This window comes from Rana temporaria, chromosome 3, assembly GCF_905171775.1.
Source record: "Rana temporaria chromosome 3, aRanTem1.1, whole genome shotgun sequence".
Lineage (NCBI taxonomy): Eukaryota > Metazoa > Chordata > Amphibia > Anura > Ranidae > Rana > Rana temporaria.
The window spans coordinates 30,568,005-30,588,074 of NC_053491.1; the positions used below are offsets into that span (position 1 = coordinate 30,568,005).

Genomic DNA, 20,070 nt, shown 5'->3' on the forward strand with positions numbered 1-20,070 from the left:
GAGCTCACTGCAGAACATATGAAAGGGCCCATAGTGGGATCGTAGTAAAGGGCCCCAGGATATATATATATATATATATATATATATATATATATAATTGCATTTTATAGTTGGCCCCCCTACTTTTGTCCCTGTCCCCCCATGTGCCCCCCCTAAATATGAAAGCTGGAGACGCCACTGCATACGCCCGTTCTGCTCTGCTTAGCAAGGGATATGTGAGTCAATACACTGCTGATAAGGACAGAGTCCACCCCATCTGCAAGGGGCCTTAGGCAGTAAGAGTGGTTGGGTTGAGGTGCTGTATTTATCTTTCATGACAGAAAGGGCAGAACTTTTACAAAAGGGTATAATCATTTATATGTGCCCCAGGACAGTATGGTGTCAAAATATAGTCCTGCAAGACATTCATTGTAGGATATACAGAGGATGCACTAATAAATACCTCCAGAAGGCTATTTGAAATATAAGAAGGAGTATAAGTAAGACCACAACACTGATCTGAACAGTCTTTATTATGATGTTCAGGGGAACTAAAAGACAGAAGAAAAAAGAAGTTAAATATGTACGCACAATATAGAATGTAATCTGTCCAACTGTCTTAAAACTCATCACATACTTGTCCACCCTAAACAGTATATACCAGTTATGGGTGGATTTAATAAAGATTTTTTTTAAATCTGATCAAAATTCATATTTACCGTATATACTCAAGTATAAGCCGACCCGAATATAAGCTGAGGCTCCTAATTTTACCACAAAAAAATGGGAAAACGTATTAACTTGAGTATAAGCCTAGGGTAGGAAATGCAGCAGCTACTGTAAGTGGAAAAGAGGGTCAACAATGCCCATTTGCAGCCTCACTGTGCCCATTTGCAGCCTCACTGTGCCCATTTGCAGCCTCACTGTGCCCATCTGCAGCCTCACTGTGCCCATCTGCAGCCTCACTGTGCCCATCTGCAGCCTCACTGTGCCCATTTGCAGCCTCACTATACCCATCTGCAGCCTCACTGTACCCATCTGTAGCCTCACTGTACCCATTTGCATGCCTCACTGTGCCCATTTGCAGACTCACTGTGCCCATTGCATGCCTCACTGTGCCGATCTGCTGCATACCTGATCTCCGTGTCGTGCAATCAGTCGGTGGCCATCCAGTGTAACAAAGCCCTGCCTCCTCCTTGTCCTCGTGACGAGGATGAGGAGGAGGCGGGGCTTTGTTACACTGGATGGCCCGCCGTCTGACTGCATGACAGAGGGGCTGATCGGGTATGCAGATTGGAGAGACCGAGGGGGGCTTTTTCAGCACAAAAAAATGTGCTGAAAAACTTGGCTTATACTCGAGTATATACGGTAATAGTTTCCTTGGGTAAGTAGGTGAATTCCAGCCCATTTCATAGATTCACACTCATAAAAACTAAGCTTTCCTATCACCAGTTATAATGTATATCTTCTTTCAAATTTTGCTTTAAAGGGTCACTAAAGGAAAAACATTTTTTTGCTGAAATGACTGTTTACAGGGTATAGAGACATAAAAGTTAACTGATTCCTTTTAAAAATGATTAAAAGTAGATACAAATCAATCATATAATGTGCCTCTAGTTTCACTTTCACTTTTAAACTGGCTTCATGTTTATGTGAAGTAAAGAGACACACAGAACAAAAACAAACAAATCCAGGGCAGTGTTTTGTTTTTAAAATGAATCTGATTGGTTCTGGGAAGTTTTAGACACACAGTAATGACAGCTTAGACCACCGTGAAAAGCTCCCAGTACTGTGGTTATAAGGAAACAGGCAACCAGGAAGTGTGGAGATCACAGCAGAATTACATCAACTTCAAAGCAAAAACAAACAATGAGGACATAAAACCAGTACTGCAGTAAGGTAAAGGAAGCTATTTAGATAAAAAAAAAAATCCTTTTGTGACCCTTTAAATCTAAATCCCAAAACAAAAGTGTAACATATTGCATATGTGGTGGTCTGGTGGACACATTCATTTCCTTTTCTTTTTGTGCCCTTTTTTGTATTATTTTTAACCTGGTAATCCTGGAATAACACACTTCCTTTCCATGTGTGGCTACATTCAGCTCTCCATTGCATCCAGGGAGGGATCCATGGTTGTCACATAGGCTAGACTCAGGGCCGCCATCAGGAATTATGGGGCCCCTTACACAGCTTCAGTCATGGGCCCCCTGGAGCAGAGAACCGGGGGGGGGGGGGTGCTGCCGTCTGAAATTGAGAAGCGGGAGGGGGGCTGCCGCGAATTGAGAAGCAAATTATTATTATTTTTTTATAAAAAGAAATTACAAAAAAGGGGGGTTGCCATCCGGGACCTCTGGGCCCTTTAATAAAAAATTAATAAAAAAAATATATAAAATAAATAAATTAAACATTTGGGCCCTGGGGACCTCTGGGCCCTTTAATAAAAAATAATAAAAAAAAAAACATTTATAAAAAAATAAAAAACAAGGGGATTTGCCACATGGGGCCCTGGAGACCTCATGAGCCCTTTAATAAATATATATATATATATATAAAAAATATAAAATAATATAAAAAAAATTATAAAAAACGGGGGGTTGCCATCCGGGGCCCTGGGGACCTCTGGGCCCTTTAATAATAATAATAATAATAATAAAAAAATATATATATATATATATATATATATATATATATATAAGAAATAAAAAAATATATAAAAATGTATTTATTTTTTTATAAAGAAAGAGGTGTTTTCATCCTGGGCCCTGGGGACCCCCGTACCCCTAAGAAAAAAAATTGTCCCTTTTAATAAAAAATAAAAAATATATATATTAGAAAAAAAATATATTTTTTATAAAAAATAAATAAAAAAAAGGGGGGTTGCCATCATGGCCCTGGGGGGGGGGGGCTTTGGACCCCTGGGGACCTCCGGACCTCTAAAAAAAAAATGGCCCTTTAATAAAAAATAAAATAAAATATATTAAAAAATATATATATATTTTTTATAAAAAATTAATAAAAAAAAGGGGAGTTGCCATCTGGGGCCCTGGGGACCTCCGGACCCCTAAAAAAAAAAAAAAAAGGGGGTTGCCATGAGGGCCTCTGCTGGCCGGGCCCGCTACAACAGGGCCAGTTGTACTGGCTTATCAGCGGCCCTGGCTAGACTACAAACATGTCTGCCTTTGCTCATCTACATTACACGGAGGATGAGATTCTGGGCTAGATTCAGATATTCAGATCTCATTTACGTTACGCCGGCGCAAGTTTTTCAGGCAAGTGCTTTATTCACAAAGCACTTGCCTGTAAATTTGAGCCGGCGTAACGTAAATCCCCCGGCGGAATTTAAATTCCGCGGGTAGGGGGCGTGTAACATTTAAATCAGGCGCGTCCCCGCGCCGAACGAACTGCGCATGCGCAGGCCGCGACTGAATCCCAGTGCGCATGCTCCAAATGATGTCGGCAAATCGTCATGCTTTCTACGTGAACGTAAATTACGTCCAGCCGTATTCGCGAACGACTTACGCAAACGACGTAAAAAATCCAAAACTCCGCGCGGGAACGACGGCCATACTTAACATTAGCTACGCCTCATATAGCAGGAGTAACTATACGCCGGAAAAAGCCGAAAGCCGAACGCAAACGACGTAAAAAAAAAGTGCTGGGCGGTCGTTCGTTTCTGAATCGGCGTAACTCCTCATTTGCATATTCCTTGCTTAATAATACGGAAGCGCCACCTAGCGGCCGGCCTGGAATTGCAGCCTAAGATCCAACGGTGTAAGTCACTTACACCTGTCGGATCTTAGGGAGATCTATGCGTAACTGATTCTATGAATCAGGCGCATAGATACGACGGCCGGACTCAGAGATACGACGGCGTATCAGGAGATACGCCGGCGTATCTCTTTTCTGAATCCGGCCCTCTGTCTTTTCAGCTCACAATAAGTGGCAAGGGAACTGCATTTTTGGCAAGATCAACAGATATTTTCTGTACTTGCTAAAAAAAAGGACTGGTAAGCTGCAATATTTTATGTAGCGCAACCTCCGTAGGAACCACTGATTTTAACAAAAAAATTCCCAAACAACTAGCAACAGTCCATTCACTCTGGCTCCAATAAACATCCCAGGGGTTGTACTTTTTGTACTTTATTGTTTTTAGAACTGGGGGTGGGAGAGGGAGGAAGGTGGTATGGGATACTCAAATCACCAGTGGCGGCCCGTCCATAGAGGGCGCCCGGGCGCCGCCCCCCTCCCCAATCAGTAAAAAAAAAAAAAAAAAAAAAAAGTTTATTTAAACATGTCCCTTTAAGGAATTTTTTTTTTCCAAAAAAGGTCCTTAGGTGCACTGTGTCCGAGCGCCGGACACAGTGAAGTGTGGGTAGCGTCACGTCTGTGCAATCTCGCGCAGGCCACTAGGGGCGCATGCGCGCCGTGCGCTCGCCCCCGACCGGCCCCCGACCGGCGCGAATGTATGAACAGCGATCTGTCATATCCCCTAGTGAGGCCACCCCCCCTACAGTTAGAACACACCCAGGGAACATACTTAACCCCTTTCGCGCCCCCTACTGTTAACCCCTTCACTGCCAGTGGCATTTTTATAGTAATCCAATGCATTCTTATAGCACTGATCGCTATAAAAATGACAATGGTCCCAAAAATGTGTCAAAAGTGTCCGAAGTGTCCGCCATAATGTCGCAGTACCGAAAAAAAACGCTGATCACCGCCATTACTAGTAAAAAAAAAAATATTAATAAAAATGCCTACCCCCTATTTTGTAAACGCTATAACTTTTGCGCAAACCAATCAATAAACGTTTTATTGCGATTTTTTTATGAAAAATATGTAGAAGAATACGTATCGGCCTAAACTGAGTAAAAAAATAGTTTTTTTAGATATTTTTGGGGGATATTTATTATAGCAAAATGTAAAAAATATTATTTTTTTTCAAAATTGTCGCTCTATTTTTGTTTATAGCACAAAAACTAAAAACCGCAGAGGTGATGAAATACCACCAAAAGAAAGCTCTATTTGTGGGAAAAAACGGACGCCAATTTTGTTTGGGAGCCACGTCACGTGCGACCGCGCAATTGTCAGTTAAAGCGACGCAGTGCCGCAAAAAATGGCCCGGTCATTTAGCAACAAAATGGTCCGGGGCTTAAGTGGTTAAATGGGGTAAAGCTTCACTTCATTGAGAATACTCAATTGATTGCAAGGACAATAATAAAAAAAAAAATGTTTTAGCTTGTACATGATTGGATGATAGAAATCAGCAGAGCTTCCACTCATTTCAGAGCTTCCCTTCAGATCTAGAGCCATAGCTGTGCGCAGCCTATTGCATTAGGGTGTGCACCCCAAAGCTCAAACACATACAGTGCCATGCGAAAGTATTCGGCCCCCTTGAACTTTGCGACCTTTTGCCACATTTCAGGCTTCAAACATGAAGATATAAAACTGTAATTTTTTTTCGAAGAATCAACAAGTGGGACACAATCATCAAGTGGAACGAAATTTATTGGATATTTCAAACTTTTTTAACAAATAAAAAACTGAAAAATTGGGCGTGCAAAATTATTCAGCCCCTTTACTTTCAGTGCAGCAAACTCTCTCCAGAAGTTCAGTGAGGATCTCTGAATGATCCAATGTTGACCTAAATGACTAATGATGATAAATAGAATCCACCTGTGTGTAATCAAGTCTCCGTATAAATGCACCTGCACTGTGATAGTCTCAGAGGTCCATTTAAAGTGCAGAGAGTAGAGGTCGACCGATATGGGTTTTTCTCTGGCCGATACCGATGCCGATATTTAGAATTTGGGGTGGCCGATGGCCGATATATGATGCCGATTTTTGCGGCCGATATTTTAGGCCGATTTTTATTTTTTGGCAGGTGGCGCTAATTGGCACTGGCAGGTTGCACTGGATGGCACTGGCAGGTGACACTGGTTGGCACTAAGGTGAAACTGGAAGGTGGCACTAATTGGCATGTGGCACTGGATGGCATTGGCAGGTGAAACTGGTTGGTACTGGCAGGTGGCACTAATTGGCAATAGTTGGCACTGGCATGTGGCACTAATTGGCAGGTGGCACTGGATGGCAATAGTTAGCCTTGGCAGGTGGCACTGGATGGCCTTGGCAGGTGGCACTGGATGGCACTAGTTGGCACTGGCAGGCACTAGTTGGCACTGGCAGATGGCACTAGTTGGCACTGGATGGCCTTGGCAGGTGGCACTGGATGGCCTTGGCAGGTGGCACTGGATGGCACTAGTTGGCACTGGCAGATGGCACTGGATGGCATTGGCAGGTGGCACTGGATGGCATTGGCAGGTGGCACTGGATGGCATTGGCACTGCCAGGTGGCACTGGATGGCACTAGATGGTATTGGCAGGTGGCACTGGATGGCGTTGCCACTGGCAGGTGGCACTGGATGGCATTGACAGGTGGCACTGGATGGCATTAACAGATGGCACTAGTTGGCATTGGCAGGTGGCACTAGTTGGCATTGGCAGGTGGCACTGGATGGCACTAGTTTGCACTGGTGGGTGGAACTGGATGGCACTAGTTGGCACTGGCAGATGGCATTGGCAGGTGGCACTGGATGGCCTTGGCAGGTGGCACTAGTTGGCACTGGCAGGTGGCACTGGATGGCACTAGTTGGCACTGGCAGGTGGCACTGGATGGCCTTGGCAGGTGGCACTGGATGGCACTAGTTGGCACTGACAGGTGGCACTGGATGGCACTAGTTGGCACTGGCAGGTGGCACTAGTTGGCACTGGATGGCATTGGCAGGTGGCACTGGATGGCATTGGCAGGTGGCACTGGATGGCATTGGCAGGTGGCACTGGATGGCATTGGCAGGTGGCACTGGATGGCACTGCCAGGTGGCACTGGATGGCAGTAGATGGCATTGGATGGCATTAACAGATGGCACTAGTTGGCATTGGCAGGTGGCACTAGTTGGCATTGGCAGGTGGCGCTGGATGGCATTGGCAGGTGACACTGGCTGGTTGGCATTAGCAGGTTTCACAGCACATAATGTAGCTGATGTGTAAAACTCTCTCTATACAGTTTCACATGGTGCTGCAGAGAGCGGAGAGAGAAGCTCAGATTCATTGTGATGTTGAAGGTGGGCGGGACCCGGGTTGGGCAGGACTCAGCTGTCCAACACCAGCCAATGGGATGAGATCACTGGCTGGAATGCTGTCCCGCCCACCTTCAACATCACGATGAATCTGAGCTCCTCTGTCTCTGCAGCACCATGTGAAACTGTTTCACACATTCAGCTACATTATGTGCTGTGAAACTGTGAGAGCAGAGAGAGAGAGAGGAGTTCAGATTCATCGTGATGTTGGAGGTGGGCGGGACCCGGGGTGGGCAGCTATCCAGCCAATGATCTCATCCCATTGGCTGGTGTTGGACAGCTGAGTCCCGCCCACCCCGGGTCCCGCCCACCCCGACATCAGTCCGACAGCTCCATTCTCTATCTCCTTAGTGTTTCACACACACGGCACTGCTCTGCAGACAGTGTGGAGAAGGGAGGGGGAACCCCATGTTCCTCCTTCCTTCTCCACACTCTGCTGATGCAGATCTGCTAAATATCGGCCACATTTGGATAATAATCGGCCGATGCCGATTTCTCCAAAATGACTGAATATCGGCCCGATATATCGGCCAGCCGATATATCGGTCGACCTCTAGCAGAGAGCATCATGAAGAACAAGGAACACACCAGGCAGGTCCGAGATACTGTTGTGGAGAAGTTTAAAGCCGGATTTGGATACAAAAAGATTTCCCAAGCTTTAAACATCCCAAGGAGCACTGTGCAAGCGATAATATTGAAATGGAAACTTTCAGCTCATACAAGGAGAAGACTGATCAGAGATGCAGCCAAGAGGCCCATGATCACTCTGGATGAACTGCAGAGATCTACAGCTGAGGTGGGAGACTCTGTCCATAGGACAACAATCAGTCCCTGTATACTGCACAAATATGGCCTTTATGGAAGAGTGGCAAGAAGAAAGCCATTTCTTAAAGATATCCATAAAAAGTGTCGTTTAAAGTTTGCCACAAGCCACCTGGGAGACACACCAAACATGTGGAAGAAGGTGCTCTGGTCAGATGAAACCAAAATCGAACTTTTTGGCAACAATGCAAAACATTATGTTTTGCGTAAAAAGCAACACAGCTCATCACCCTGAACACACCATCCCCACTGTGAAACATGGTGGTGGCAGCATCATTGTTTGGGCCTGCTTTTCTTCAGCAGCGACAGGGAAGATGGTTAAAATTGATGGGAAGATGGATGGAGCCAAATACAGGACCATTCTGGAAGAAAACCTGATGGAGTCTGCAAAAGACATGAGACTGGGACGGAGATTTGTCTTCCAACAAGACAATGATCCAAAACATAAAGCAAAATCTGCAATGGAATGGTTCACAAATAAACATATCCAGGTGTTAGAATGGCCAAGTCAAAGTCCAGACCTGAATCCAATCGAGAATCTGTGGAAAGAACTGAAAACTGCTGTTCACAAACGCTCTCCATCCAACCTCCCTGAGCTCGAGCTGTTTTGCAAGGAGGAATGGGCAAAAATTTCAGTCTCTCGATGTGCAAAACTGATAGAGACATACCCCAAGCGACTTACAGCTGTAATCGCAGCAAAAGGTGGCGCTACAAAGTATTAACTTAAGGGGGCTGAATAATTTTGCACGCCCAATTTTTCAGTTTTTTATTTGTTAAAAAAGTTTGAAATATCCAATAAATTTCGTTCCACTTCATGATTGTGTCCCACTTGTTGTTGATTCTTCAAAAAAAATTACAGTTTTATATCTTTATGTTTAAAGCCTGAAATGTGGCAAAAGGTCGCAAAGTTCAAGGGGGCCGAATACTTTCTCAAGGCACTGTGTGTGTGTGTGTGTGTATATATATTTATATTGGGCATGTGTGTCGGTAGAGCAACAGTGGACAATGTTAGTAGGGCAGAGGTTGGTGTCAGTAGAGCAGCAGTGGACGGTGTCAGATAGGCATATCCGAATTTCCGAATTTTCGTATTTACAAATTTTTCATTTTTCGAATTTTTAAATTTTCGAAATTTTCATTTTAGAATTTCGAATTTTTAAATTTTCGAATTTCGTATTTCCGAATATTTTCGTATTTGCGAATTTTCGTATTTCGAAATTTCGAAAATTGAAAATACGAAATTTCGAAAATTGAAAAATTCGAAATTCGAAATTTTGAAAATTGAAAAATTCGAAATTTCCGATTTTTTTTTTTCGGAAATTTGGAAAAAAAGGATTTTTGTACTCACCGTAAAATCCATTTCTCTGAGTTCATAGACGGACACAGCCTTCATTGACCTTAGGGTTATGCTTCTTCCTACCAGGAGATTTAGGCAGAATTCTACAGCACTTAAGGTGTTAAAAACTTTCCTTCATGCTGCTCCTCCCAGGGGGTGTGGCTCCCCCAGGCATAACCCACACCCTGCTCTAGCAGCTTCAAACTTCAAATGTTTCAAATTTCGAATTTTTCATTTTCCGAATTTCGAATTTTCGAATTTTCGTATTTCCGAAAATTCGAAATTTAAAAAGTCGAAAATTGAAAAATTCGAAAATTGAAAAATTCGATTGTCGAAAATGGAAAAATTTCTAATTTTTCAATTTTCGAAATTTCGAATTTTTCAATTTTCGAAATTTCGAATTTTTCAATTTTCGAAATTTCGAATTTTTCAATTTTCGAATTTCGAATTTTTCAATTTTCGAAATTTTCGAAATTTCGTATTTCCGAATTTTCGTATTTCAGAATATTTTCGTAGTTCCGAATTTTCGTATTTCGAGATTTCGAAAATTGAAAAATTCGAAAAACAAAATTTCGAAAATCGAAATTTGAAAAATTGAAAAATTCGAATTTTTCAAATTTCGAATTTTTCAAATTTCGAATTTTTCAAATTTCGAATTTTTCAAATTTCGAATTTTTCAATTTTAGAATTTTTCAATTTTAGAATTTTTCAATTTTAGAATTTCCTAATTTCGAAAATTCGAAATTTCGAAAATTCGAAATTTCGAAAATTGAAAAAATCGAAATTCGAAAATTGAAAAAATCGAAAATTGAAAAAAATGTTTCAAATTTCGAATTTTTCCATTTACGAATTCTCGTATTTCCGAATTTTCGTATTTACAAATTTTTCATTTTTCGAATTTTTAAATTTTCGAAATTTTCATTTTCGAATTTCGTATTTCCGAATATTTTCGTATTTGCGAATTTTTGTATTTCGAAATTTCGAAAATTGAAAATACGAAATTTCGAAAATTGAAAAATTCGAAATTTTGAAAATTGAAAAATTCGGAAATTTTTGTACTCACCGTAAAATCCATTTCTCTGAGTTCATAGACGGACACAGCCTTCATTGACCTTAGGGTTATGCTTCTTCCTACCAGGAGATTTAGGCAGAATTCTACAGCACTTAAGGTGTTAAAAACTTTCCTTCATGCCGCTCCTCCCAGGGGGCGTGGCTCCCCCAGGCATAACCCACACCCTGCTCTAGCAGCTTCAGTTCGTAACAAGCAGTACAAACCAAGGAGGGGTGGGTGCTGTGTCCGTCTATGAACTCAGAGAAATGGATTTTACGGTGAGTACAAAAAATCATTTTTTCTCTTTCGTTCATAGACGGACACAGCCTTCATTGACCTTAGGGACGTCCCCAAGCAGTGTCAAAAAAATTTGAGGGGTGGGAAAACAACACAGCAAAAACAGGTTACACCCCAAACAAAACCGGAGTTACTCAACGGAGGAACTCCAACCTTAAACCGCCGCCTGTAACACCCTGCGGCCGAAGGAGGCATCAGAAGATGCACTCACGTCCACCTTATAAAACTTTGAAAAAGTGTGGACCGACGACCAGGTCGCAGCCTTACACACCTGTAACAGAGAGGCTTGATGTCGGAAAGCCCAGGAGACCCCGATCGCCCTGGTCGAATGCGCTGTGACCCGAAAGGGAGGCGCCCGCCCCTTCAGGGCGTAGGCCTGAAGCACAACCTGTCGGATCCACCTGGAAATGGTGGTCGACGAGACTGCCAGGCCCTTACTGGGACCGGACACAGACACGAACAGCGAGTCCGACTTCCGGAACGGAGCTGTCGCCGACAAGTAAACTCGAAGGGCCCGAACCACATCCAGAGAATGTAAAATGGCCTCTTTCGGGTTCTTCGGCTGAGGACATAAGGATGGAAGAACAATGTCCTCGTTAATGTGGAAGGCCGAAACGACCTTCGGAAGAAAAGAGGGCTGCGGGCGCAGCACCGCCTTATCCTGATGGATGACCAAGTAGGGGGCCTTGCAAGACATGGCCGCCAGTTCAGACACCCGTCTGATAGAGGTAATAGCTACCAGAAAGACCACCTTCTGCGACAAAGTCAGCAAAGGGATCTCCCGAATGTCCTCAAAGGGGGCACGCTGAAGCGCAGAGAGGACCAAATTCAAGTCCCATGAAGGCAGTGGAGGGCGCACCGAGGGGGCCACATGCCGGACCCCCTGCACAAACGTGCGAACCAAAGAGTGCGCTGCCAAGGGACGCTGAAAATAAACAGCCAGAGCAGAAATCTGGCTCTTGATCGTGCTCAAGGCAAGAGCCTGGTCCACTCCCCGCTGTAGGAACAGCAGGATCCGGGACACCACGTAAGTACGGGGGTGCCACTTCATCTCCTCACACATAGAGATGTATGCTTTCCATGTACGATGGTAAATTTTTCGAGAAGTGGACTTCCGTGCACGCAGCATGGTAGAGATTACCGGGCCCGACAGGCCCCGGTCCTTCAGTACCTGGCTCTCAACAGCCACGCCGTTAAAGCCAGTGACCGTAAAGCAGGATGGAAGATCGGACCCTGAGACAGGAGATCTTCCCTCAGCGGCAAACGCCAGGGGGCGTCCGCCACCAGACGCACCAGGTCCGCGTACCAAGAGCGACCCGGCCAGTCTGGGGTGATCAGGATTGTCGGAACCCCTTCGGCTTCCACCCTGCACAGCAGGCGAGGGAGGAGCCTTAGAGGAGGGAAGGCGTAAATCAGGTGATAGCGACCCCAGGGAGCCACCAACGCGTCTGACGCGTCCGCCCACGGGTCTTTTGACCTGGCCACGAACCGTGGCACCTTCCGATTGAGATGGGACGCCAGAAGGTCCACGTCTGGAGTGCCCCATTTTTGGCACAGGCTCTGAAACACCTCCGGGTGGAGAGACCACTCCCCTTGATCCAGAGTCGTGCGACTTAGGAAGTCGGCTTGCCAATTCTGAACCCCCGGAATGTATACGGCCGACAGAGCCGGAAAAGGACCTTTCGGCCCACCGAAGTATGTGAGCGACCTCTGTCGCTGCAGCCAAGCTCCTTGTGCCGCCCTGATGATTGACATACGCCACGGCCGTGGCGTTGTCGGACTGGATCCTGACAGGAAGGCCCTGCAGCTCCAGGGACCACCTGGCAAGGCACAGCTTGATTGCACGGAGCTCCAAAATATTGATCGGCAGGCGGGACTCCATCCGAGTCCAGCGCCCCTGGGCTGACTGGGTGCCCCAGATGCCCCCCCAGCCGAAGAGGTTGGCATCCGTCGTGACCACTGTCCAGCGGCACGGAAGAAAAGACTTCCCGGACCGAAGCACCGGAGACGTCAGCCACCACGCCAGGGAAGACTTGGCCAGATGGCTCAACCGAATCTGGCGATCCAGAGAAGACGGGACCCTGTTCCAACGTGACAGAATCTCCTTCTGTAGTACCCTGGTGTGGAATTGGGCATACGGAACCGCCTCGAAGGAGGCCACCATCAGACCCAGAACCCTCATGCAGAAGCGAAGAGATGACCACTTCTGGGTCGACAACTGTCTCACTGCAGATTGCAGGGTCAGCAGTTTTTCCGATGGGAGGAACACTTTTGCCTCCCCCGAATCCAAAACCAGCCCCAGGTGTTCCAGTCTCTGGGACGGAACCAACACTGACTTTCTGAGATTCAGAATCCAGCCGAACTCTTGCATAATTTTGAGCCTGAAGAAGCTCTCAGGAGAAGGTCGTCCAGGTATCCCACGATAGCGATTCCTCGCTGTCTTAGCAAGGCCAGGATCGGTGCGAGCACCTTGGTGAAAACCCGTGGCGCCGAAGCCAGACCGAACGGGAGGGCCACAAATTGATAGTGGTCCTTCCCGATCGCAAAGCGCAGATACCTTTGGTGTCTCGTGCAAATGGGAACATGCAGGTATGCGTCCATGATGTCCAAGGACGCCATGAAGTCCCCCTGGTAGAGGGCCGCTATGATCGATCGGACCGACTCCATCCTGAATCTTTGCACTTTGACAAAGGAATTGAGGGCCTTTAGGTCCAGGATAGGGCGAACCCCTCCCTTCTTGGGGACCACGAACAGATTGGAGTAGAACCCCTGAGACCGTTCCAGCGAGGGAACCGTCACAACCACCCCCCTGTCCAGAAGATCCTGGACAGCCCCGGACAGGGCTAGCCGACGATCCGGAGGAAGCTGGAGGTTGGAGGAAAAAAATCTGTTTGGGGGACAAGAAAGAAACTCTATCTTGTACCCCGAGGCAACCACCTCGCAAACCCAACGGTCGGATAGAAGAGAATTCCACCGATCCGCAAATTCGTGAAGCCGTCCCCCCACCCGAGACCCGGGCTGGGGGCAGTAATAAGAGCTCCAACAAATTCCTTGTCAGCCGACTCTGCAGCAGAGTCATCCTCGCTGTCCATGTGGGTTAAGCCCGCATCCTCTGACATGACAGAACCAGAAGCAGCAATAGCATTGTCAGATTCTGCATCAGATATGTCCCCAGAAGCAGGTTCAAGGGGGGGGGGGCGCTTTTTACCCCCCAACCGAGCACTGGCTGCTTCAAACCTGGTGAGAAAGGACTCCAGGACAGCCAACACCGCCTCAACAGATGTGGCAGGGGAAGGGGCGTTAAGGGTTAACTCCGGCATCGTGAGGAATGAGGGGCCTGATTCAGGCTCCATAGTGTAGCTGCCGTGTCACCCACACTGCCAAGGGCAGGAAAAAAGTCCCCCACAGGTCACCTCCCGGCCGCTAGAAAACAGTATGGGGCCTCTGGGACTCACCACCCCCCTGGTACAGCGCGGTCTGTGAAGGACAAGTGTGTGCCAAGAAGAAGCTGCAGCGCTGCGTCTGTCACCTCAGAGGATTTGCGGTCTTTTTTCCTCGCCAAAACGGACACTAGAGCTGAAAACAGCGCTGGCCACAAGAAAATGGACGCCGAACAATGCAATCGCGGCTCCGGCAAAATGGCCGCCGTGGCGCAGATTTAAAAAGACAGTGGGCCAGATTCATGTAGCACTTACGCCGGCGTATCTCGAGATGCGCGGCGTAAGTCAAAATGTGCACCGGTGTATGTCTGCGCCGTACCCACAGAACCAGATACGCCTCAAAATAGACTTCTTCCTACCGGCGTAACTTTTCTACGCCGGAGCGGCGTGGGCGCATCTTTACACTGGACGGATCTGGCGTGGCCATGGTTTTTTGGTTTTAAATATGCAAATGAGGGAGATACGCCGATTCACAAAACTACGTTTGACCGGCGCAGGCTACTCCCGGTGAGCGTAACTGGAAATTCCGGCGCAAAGTTACCCCCTCATAAAGCAGGGGTAACTTTGCACCAGACTTGCTCAAGTCAGCTGGAGAGGTCCCGGATGGCAACCCCCCTTTTTTTTATAAAAATAAATGACCAAATAAAGGGGGCTTTCCAACCCGGGACCTCTGGGCCCTTTAATAATAATAATAATAATGATAATAAAAATTATATATATATTTTTGTCCGAAAGGCACTGGCTGTGAACTTGTTCTGCATACAGACGGCAGAACTTTTTCAGCCAACATTCACAAAACTACGTAGTTTTTCTGCTCTTTTGTCCGATGGAGCGTACAGACGGTTTGATTATACGACAAAACACGTCCATCGGAATATTCGATCCTTTAGCCTGTAGGGTTCAATATTGGGTTGGCTCACCCTTTGCAGCTATAACAGCTTCAACTCTTCTGGGAAGGCCGTCCACAAGGTTTAGGAGGGTGTCTATGGGAATGTTTGACCGTTCTTCCAGAAGTGTATTTGTGAGGTCAGGCACTGATGTTGGACAAGAAGGCCGGGCTCACAGTCTCTGCTCTAATTCATCCCAAAGGTGTTGAGTTCAGGACTCTGTGCAGGCCAGTCCAGTTCCTCCACCCCAAACTCACTCATTTATGTCTTTATGGTCCTTGCTTTGTGGACTGGTCCAAATCATTTGATTGTGGTGGGGGGTTGTTTTTCAGGGGTTGGGTTGGCCCCTTGGTTCCAGTGAAGGGAACTCTTAAGGCGTCAGCATACCAAGACATTTTGGACAATTTCATGCTCCCAACTTTGTGGGAACAGTTTGGGGAGGGCCCCTTCCTATTCCAACATGACTGCGCACCAGTGCACAAAGCAAGGTCCATAAAGACATGGATGAGCAAGTTTGGGGTGGAGGAACTTGACTGGCCTGCACAGAGTCCTGACCTCAACCTGATAGAACACCTTTGAAATAAATTAGAGCAGAGACTGCAAGCCAGGCCTTCTTGTCCATCAAAAAAATATAAATAAAAATATATTAAAAAAATATATTTTTTTTATAAAAAAAAAGGGGGGGGTTCCCATCTGGGCCCCTGGGGACCCCCGGGCCCCTTACAGGTGTACTGCCTGTACCCCCCTGATGGCGGCCCTGGTCATAAGTCTCCATTGCTGTTATGAGGTCTGACATCTCCTGGGTGTTAAAGTTTTTTTTCCTCCTCTGCCTGTGGGGAATGGGAGCAGCAATCTCACAGCAAAAGTACCTTCCCTGGGGGGGAATAAAACTGGATGTACTTTTGCATCGGCTGGGCGTAAGTTGGGCCGGCGTATCTCTGTAAGTTGGGCCGGCATAGTTGTGAGCATGCTCAGAAGGGAACGAACGTACTGAGCATGCTCCGTTCATGTTACGCCGGGCGTAAATCACTGCTCCACGTTCAGAACATCATTTGCATAAGGTCACACCCACTTCCACTTACGCCGAGGAAATTAAGTTAGGCCGGTGCAAAGTTAGGCACAAGTGCTTTGTGAATACCCTACCTGCCTCTCCACGCTGGTCCGGCGTAGCGGAAAAAAGATACACTACGCCGGCAGAAAGATACGCCATTGTATGTGAATCTGGCCCAGTGTACCCAAAACTGTCAGCACACAAAAACAGCACACAGCACACAGAAAATGCCCAGAATGTCCACCACAGTCCCCTGCAGTGACACAAAACAGCCCCCGCCATACCACGGAGTGAAAATGAGCCCCAGAGAAACCCCCCCCCCCCCGTACAGCCATCACCCAAAGGGGGAAGGAGGGAGAGGAATAAGGGAGAGAGGAAAGCAGGGAAAAACCCTCAGTCGACCTCCCAAGGGAAAATTCCAGCCAGACCACTTACCTGAGTAAGGGGCCACTACTTACCTGTCCTGCGACTACCCGGCTGGAGGTATCCCAGACAGAACCAACGTCCGCGAACGGCATGGCTGTCGGCCAGACACACTGTGACAAAGCCATAAAAGACCGGTCATATGTGTGCCCTAGAACTGAAGTTCACCGGCCGCCCCTGGAGCAACGGGGCCTGTCTTGGACGTCCCAAAGCTGAGCTGAGGGCCGGCACACGCTCGAAGGCCGAACCTGGGGGGACTACAAGGGTCGAGGACCCAGCCTGTCACCCAGTCGGCTGTTGATAGAAGAATCGCAGGATTCAAAATGCAGGAACAAAATAATAAAAAAGCGCGAAAAATCGCAAGAAAAATTGCAAGAAAACTCCAGAGTCCAGGACTCCAGAGAGAGCCTGACTCTCCTGTCGGTTAGGCAGAAAACAAACTGAAGCTGCTAGAGCAGGGTGTGGGTTATGCCTGGGGGAGCCACGCCCCCTGGGAGGAGCGGCATGAAGGAACGTTTTTAACACCTTAAGTGCTGTAGAATTCTGCCTAAATCTCCTGGTAGGAAGAAGCATAACCCTAAGGTCAATGAAGGCTGTGTCCGTCTATGAACGAAAGAGAAATTCGTTTTTTCCGTTTTTTGCTTTTTCGGAAATCCGAAAATTTCCAGAATTTCCAAAAAAAACAAACGAATGAAACAAAAACGAAAAAAACAAATTTTTCGAATTTACCAAATTTACGAATTTAGGAACTTACAAAATAATAAAATAAAAAAAACGAAAATAACATAAACGAAAAAAACAATTTTTTTGGCAGTGCACATGTCGAATATAGATCAGACCAAAATGAGGGACAAATGAGGAGGAAGAGGGACAGAGGGACATTTCTCAAAATCAGGGACAGTCCCTCGAAATCAGGGACAGTTGGGAGCTACAGTATGGTATTCATTAGCATGAGTCTGAGTGCCGAAATCTGAAGCAATGCTGCACACCCAGAGCGACCAATGGCTGTTCAAAACAGATCCTTTGTACAAACCTTTAGACTAAAAGTAAAAACTCAAATTACCTTTCTGCTTTAGTTTTGGTGTTTCACCTATGAAGCGTGAAATTTGAGCAAGCCTATCAGTATCGGTGTCCGCGTAATCAAAGAACAATGCTGTACTCTTTGGCGGATATGGCGCTTCGGTGATCGGAGGGCTTTCGGAGTTCCATAGGTCTGGGGGAGAAAAATTTCCACAGTTACATTTAATTCAGTTTTAAATTAAAGTGGATGTAAACCCAATTCATGAAATTTGAACTGGGCACATCTATCTGCAGTGTTTTCTTATCTCTCTTTAAAGAGCCAAGTCTCGTAGCTCTCTCCTGTTATCAGCCTGATAAGTTGTGACAAATTCCCGGACACATCAGATAAAAGCAGCCTGAAATGTCTGTCAGGGGAGGTTGCTAAAATAGAGTAGCAGAGAGCAGCTCCTATTACAAAACAGCTCTGAGAGTCTCTGCCTATGAGGAGAGGGGGTGTGTGCCTTTCCTCCAATCAGCAATGTTAACTATCTTGGCTGTATGCCCAGACATCACACTCTGTGTTAACCAGGAGAGAAAATCTCATAACACGATCTGAACTTTCTAAACAGTATATAAATGTGAAGACAGCAGATATACATATAAAACCTATATCTGTGTATCATCTGAGGCTGTTCACTTCACTGGGTGTACGGAGGGTTTACATCCACTTTAAGTGTATTTCCCCTTTTACAGTCAAATTTGAGAAAACTCCATAAATATATTTATGTGTTCCCATCTACACAGCATACCTAAAACAATGTTTTAAACAATATTTCTTACTTTAAATGCATCTTAGGAGAAGGTGTCATGGCAGACTGCAAGCATTTCTGAATAAGTTCACATTGAGGTTGATTTATTGGAGGTAAATAGCCTGGAAATTTTCCCCAGGGATTAAGGTGACACTAAGGGCTCGGTTTTATTTTGTCACACTTACCTGTTCTGTAAAGTGGTCTTGCACTGAAGAGCCCCGATCATCCTTTTCTCTGGTCCCCTGTCGGAGCTCCTGACTCCTCCCCCCCTTAGTGCCCCCATAGGAAGCCGTTTGCTTTGGGGGCACTCGTGCATGCTCGCTCCTAAGCCCTGCTCTGTTTGTCTACAAAACCGCAAAGTGGGTCAGCCCCGCCCCCTCACTGGCTGTGCACATCACTGGATCAAGATCAGGCTCAGGTACCAATTTAGGTGGACTGGGGAAAGCCGCATACTGAAGGTTTTTCACCTTCATGCATAGAATGCATGAAAGTAAAAACCTTTATAGCTGGATTCAGAGACGCCGTCGTAACTTTAAGGCGGCGTAGCGTATCGTATTTACGCTACGCCGCCTTAAGTCAGAGAGGCAAGTACTGTATTCACAAAGTACTTGCCTCCTAAGTTACGGCGGCGTAGCGTAAATGGGGCCGGTTTCGACGTGAACGTAAATTACGTCCAGCCCTATTCACGGACGACTTACGCAAACGACGTAAAATTTTCAAATTTCGACGCGGGAACGACGGCCATACTTAACATTGACTAGTCCAGCTAATTGATGGAATAACTTTACGCCTGAAAACGCCTTATGTAAACGGCGTATCTTTACTGCGACGGGCGCACGTACGTTCGTGAATAGGCGTATCTAGTCATTTACATATTCTACGCCGAACTCAACGGAAGCGCCACCTATCGGCCAGCCTAAATATTGCACCCTAAGATACGACGGCGCAGGCTGTCGTATCTTAGCTAGGTTTAAGTGTATCTCAGTTTTAGAATACACTTAAACTTAGGATGGCGCAGATTCCGTGTTATGTCGGCGTATCTACTGATACGCCGGCCTAACTCTCTCTGAATCAGCTATAAGTCTTTATTAGAACCACTTTAATGAATAGAGAGAAATTTCACTTTGAAAAGAATACCCAATCATGTGCAAAAAAACAATAACAAAACAAAAAGCAGTTCTTCACCTCATTCACTAAGACCCCTTTCACACTGAGGAAGTTTTCAGGTGTTTTAGCGCAAGAAATAGCGCCTAAAAAAATTGCCTCCCATGCCGCCCGAGTGTGAAAGCCAGAACGCTTTCACACTGGAGCGGTGCGCTTGTGGGACGTTAGGAAAAGTCCTGCAAGCAGCATGTTTGGGGCAATTTGGGAGCACTGTATACAGCGCTCCCAAAACGCCCTGCCCATTGAAATTAATGGGCAGCGCTTCCAAAGCACCTGAAAAGCGATTCGGAAGCGCCGCAACACATGCATTTTAACCCATTCTTTGGGGTTAAAAGCGCCCCGCTAGTGGCCAAAAAGCACCGCTTAACCACTTGCCGACCAGCGTACGCACTTTTACATTGGCAGAACGGCACGGACAGGCAAATGGGCGTACAGGTATGTCCCTTTAAATTTTCTGTTGTGTGAGTGTCCTGCGAACATGTCACGGAGCGGCAGAACAGGGGGATGCCTGTGTAAACAAGGCATCTCCCTGTTCTGCCTAGTGACAGGACACTGATCGTCTGCTCCCAGTGATCAGTGTCGTGTCGCAGTAAGCCCAGCCCCCCCACAGTTAGAATCACTCCCTAGGATACACTTAACCCCTTCCTCCCCCTAGTGGTTGATTCCTTCCCTGCCAGTCACA

The 20,070-nt window shown here is 46.4% G+C and overlaps 1 protein-coding gene across 1 annotated transcript in view; it reads right to left on the reverse strand.

Moving 5' to 3' along the window:
• LOC120931175 overlaps positions 1-20,070 on the reverse strand; it is a 46,212-nt gene that overhangs the window by 7,719 nt on the left and 18,423 nt on the right. The window contains exons 4-5 of the mRNA XM_040342367.1: positions 17,480-17,629; positions 443-530 (exon numbers count right to left, since the gene is read on the reverse strand). Of these exons, the coding sequence (XP_040198301.1) occupies positions 443-530; positions 17,480-17,629 (238 nt within the window). The remainder of the gene's footprint in view (positions 1-442; positions 531-17,479; positions 17,630-20,070) is intronic.